We start from the raw sequence: 4,236 nt of genomic DNA on the forward strand, positions 1-4,236 counted from the left end.
CGGTGAGCCGAGATCGCGCCATTGCACTCCAGCCTGGGTAACAAGAGCGAAACTCTGTCTCCAAAAAAAAAAAAAGAGACAGGGTCTTACTTTTTGTCACCCAGGCTATAGTACAATGGCATGATCATAGCTTACTACCTCCTTGAACTCCTGGGCAAGTGATCCTCCCACCATGGCCTCCTAAAATGCTGGGATTATAGGTGTAAGCCACTGCATCCATCCTAAACCAAATTGTAAGATAATAGGAGTTGGATTCAATCACCAAGGTGACTTCTGACTACAATTCCATGCATGATTTTATTGTTTGTGTTTTTTTGTTTGGTTTGGTTTTTTTTTTTTTTTTTTTTTTTTTTTTTTTTTTTTTTTTTTTTTTGAATCTTGCTCTGTCACCCAAGCTGGAGTGCAATGGCGCGATCTTGGCACACTGCAACCTTGGCCTCCCGGGTTCAAGTGATTCTCCTGCCTCAGCCTCCCCAGTAGCTGGGATTATAGGCATCAGCCATTATACTGGCTTGTTGTTGTTGTTGTTTTGGTTTGTTTTTAAGACAGAGTCTCACTCTGTTGCCCAGGCTGTAGTGCTAAGGCAAGATCTTAGCTCACTGCAATCCCTGCCTCCCTGGTTCAAGCAATTCTCCTGCCTCCGCCTCTCTAGTAGCTGAGATTATAGGCACCCACCACCATGCCTAGCTAATTTTTTGTATTTTTAGTACAGATGTGATATCACTGTGTTAGCCAGGATGGTCTCGATCTCTTGACCTTGTGATCCATCTGCCTCAGCCTCACAAAGCGCTGGGATTACAGGTGTGAGCCACCACGCATGATTTTAGAGTGCCCAGTTAGCAAAAAGGAAAATACCAGTTTCTAGACCTTTAAAACAACGACAAACAGGTGTCAGAAACACTAGGCAGAGCATAGTGCCCTGTAAGAGTCTGTTTTACACAAGTATGCTGGATATCATTGCTTAAAAGTTTTGGTGTTAGTCCAACAACAGTCGCTTTAAAGTGTCTGTTGTGGAGCCTCACTAGAGCTTAATGTGTGACCTGTCCCTCTCAGGGAAGAGCAACGGAAGAAACATGAGCAAGAACGAAAGGAGAAGAAAGCAAAGCTTTTGGGAGTGCGAAGGGGCCTCAGTTTGGCTGAAGATTAGTAATTTTTTAACATCTTGTAAATATTTCTGTATTCTCAATTATTTTTCCTTTTGTAAATTTTTTTTTTTTTTGCATTCTTCCCCACTTTAGTCACGAGATCTTTTTCTGCTAACTGTTCATATTCTATGTCGCGTCCATGGGTTCTTCATGTGCTACAATCTCTGAAAAGACATTATCACACTAAAGCTCAAATTCTTTGGGATAGTTTTTGCTTAAGTCCCTATACAGTTCAGTTTTCTAATGAGACCCTTCCTAAGATTCTGGTCCTAGATTTTTAAAGTCAAGTTCCCCCTGCTGGTTCTAGTATGAACAGAAGTGCAGTCTTCTGCTAGGCAATAGCATTTACCTGTTGGCAGCTAATTATACAAGTTTCAGTAGAAATTGAACAATAACAAGAGTAGGGTAAGCTAGGGTAGAAAGGCCACGTCTTCACTCTCTAGTCTATAGAATATAGTACACTTTATGAAATGGGGCCATATGGTTTGGTTATTACATCAATATTTTATCTAGATGAAATTGTTTAGGCTCATATCCACCTTTGTTGAAATAGCCTCCTGTAATTACCATCTGTCACTCACTATATTTGCAAAAGTAAAACTCTCTGTAACTCATTCTAATGTTGCTGACTTAAAATAAAAGCTACATAGCCCTATCAAAATGTGAGGATTAATGTTCCACCAAACCTACTTCTTATTTATTTTATGGAAAAGACTAGACTTTGCTTAGTATCATGTCCATATTTCTTTCACCTCAGTGGAGCATCTGAGTTGTATACTGCTGAAGATTGTTGTCAATAACATTTTTTCTCATTGTGGTAGATGAAGTCTTTGTAAACATAAGTCTTCCAAGATTTAGTTGGCTAGCTAGGCTTAACAAGAGTTTATACATAGCCTTTGTATGCCCTTTACTGGCCACTGCTTCCACTCCCAAAAGAAACAGCTATATGCTTTGTTTATATTTCCACAGCACTCTTCAGGTTTTATTAAATGCTGTTTTGAATGTACAAGGCTTTAGGACATGGCACACTCCTGGGTACTGGAAACATTCAGATTTTCCTATCAAGGGGAAGAGATCAGATCAGTCAAAAAAATTCAGGGCCAAATACACATCTGATGGAAATGTAAAATGTTACAACCACTTTGGAAAACAGTTTGCTGGTTTGTTTGAAAAGTTAACAGTACATCTACTGTGTAATCTAGCCATGCCACTAGGTAGTGAGACCTTATCTGAAAAAAAAAAAAAAAAAAAAAAACGTGATTTTTTTTTTTTGATTGCTTAACTGATTTTAATAACATGACATAAAGACCCTAGACTTGATATAATCGGTATGCAAAATACATAGGTGAATACTGTCTTCTTTTAAAAATATAAAATAAATAAGCAAGACGTGAAAATAGGCAAGTTTCCATTAAATAAATGAAAATTTTAAAAAAAGAAAGTTTTGCTTTCCATGTCGTTTGAAGGGAAATTATCATTTTAAACAATATTCAAGTTTATTAAACAAATGAAAAAAGTATTATAAAATGTTTAACTTTCATCAGCTTAAAGGTTTATGTTCCTCCCAAATTTTGCATACAACTGAACTTTCAAATCTGCTGACACCCGCTGAATTGATTCCACTCTGGATTCTAAGGCGTCAATTTCTTGTAAATTTTTCTTTGCTGCTTCTAACATTTCTTGTGTTTCTTCTTGAGAAGGGCTAATGAAAACATCAGCAATTTGATAAGGTATCATTAAGCAGTCATCTGCAAACATGATGTCATCACAAGCATCTTCTAGGTTTTGGAGTTCTTTTTTTACTTCTATTTCTTCCTTCAGCTCTGTGATTCTACTTGTATTCCGTGCAAATTTATCTTTTGTTGATCTTCGAAAGTAACATTGACATCTTCTGCAGCTGCCTTCTTCATGGTGGCCGCCATCTTGGGACTGGACTCAAAAACATGATCTTAAATAGAGAAAATCCTAAGGGCATCACTAAAAAGCTCCTAGAGGCCGGGTGCAGTGGCTCAAGCCTGTAATCCCAGCACTTTGGGAGGCCGAGGCGGGTGGATCACGAGGTCAAGAGATCGAGACCATGGTCAACATGGTGAAACCCCGTCTCTACTAAAAATACAAAAAATTAACTGGGCATGGTGGCACATGCCTGTAGTCCCAGCTACTCGGGAGGCTGAGGCACGAGAATCGCTTGAACCTGGTAGGAAGAGTTTACAGTAAGCCGAGATCATGCCATTGTACTTCAGCCTGGACAACAGAGCGAGACCCTATCGCAAAAAAAAATTTTAATGAAATTTAAAATTGTGGCCACGCATGGTGACACACCTATAATCCCAGCACTTTGGGAGGCCAAGGTGGGCAGATCATTAGGTCAAGAGTTCATGACCATCCTCACCATGGTGAAACCCCATCTTCATGAAAAATACAAAAACTAGCTGGGCTTGGTGGTGCATGCCCGTAATCCCTGCTACTCAGGAGGCTGAGGCAAGAGAATCACTTGAACCTGGGAGGCAGAGGTTACAGTGAGCTGAGATTGCGCCACTACACTCCAGTCTGGGCAACAGAGCAAGACTCCGTCTCAAAAAAACAAACAAAAAACAGCATATAGAAATAAGCTCTAACGGTTGTTTTGTGTTTTTTTTTTAAACCACTAGACCTCCAGGGAGGTTTTACTTTTTAACAAAGATGCCAACACTATTCAATGGAGCAATAGTCTTTTCACCAAATGATACTGAGACAACTGGATACTCAGATGCAAAAAATGAATTTGGACCTTTATACCATACACAAAAGTTAAAATTGATCACAGGGCTGAGCACAGTGTGGCGTATGCCTATTGTCCCAGATACTTGAAAGGCTGAAGTGGGAGGATCACTTTAACCAATTCAATCAGAGGTCGTGTTGCATTATGAGTACTCCTGTGAATAGCCCCTGCACTCCAGCCTAAGCAACACAGCAAGATCCCATCTCTTAAAAAAAAAAATTCACGGCCGGGCGCAGTGGCTCATGCTTGTAATCCCAGAACCTTGGGAGGCGGAGTTGGGTGGATCATTTGAGGTCAGGAGTTTGAGACCAGCCTCACCAACATGGTGAA

General features: G+C 39.9%; 1 protein-coding gene and 1 pseudogene across 1 annotated transcript in view; one reads left to right on the top strand and one right to left on the bottom strand.

The window, feature by feature from the left end:
* NUSAP1 (nucleolar and spindle associated protein 1) overlaps nucleotides 1-1,961 on the top strand; it is a 45,088-nt gene extending 43,127 nt beyond the window's left edge. The window contains exon 11 of the mRNA XM_037739440.1: nucleotides 1,054-1,961. Within this exon, the coding sequence (XP_037595368.1) occupies nucleotides 1,054-1,147 (94 nt within the window). The 3' untranslated portion in view covers nucleotides 1,148-1,961. The remainder of the gene's footprint in view (nucleotides 1-1,053) is intronic.
* Nucleotides 1,962-2,102: 141 nt separating this feature from the next.
* LOC108306186 lies at nucleotides 2,103-3,241 on the bottom strand (annotated as a pseudogene).
* Between the last annotated feature and the right edge of the window lie 995 nt (nucleotides 3,242-4,236).

The sequence above is a fragment of the Cebus imitator genome, unplaced genomic scaffold (assembly GCF_001604975.1).
Source record: "Cebus imitator isolate Cc_AM_T3 unplaced genomic scaffold, Cebus_imitator-1.0 Scaffold70, whole genome shotgun sequence".
NCBI classification, from domain to species: domain Eukaryota; kingdom Metazoa; phylum Chordata; class Mammalia; order Primates; family Cebidae; genus Cebus; species Cebus imitator.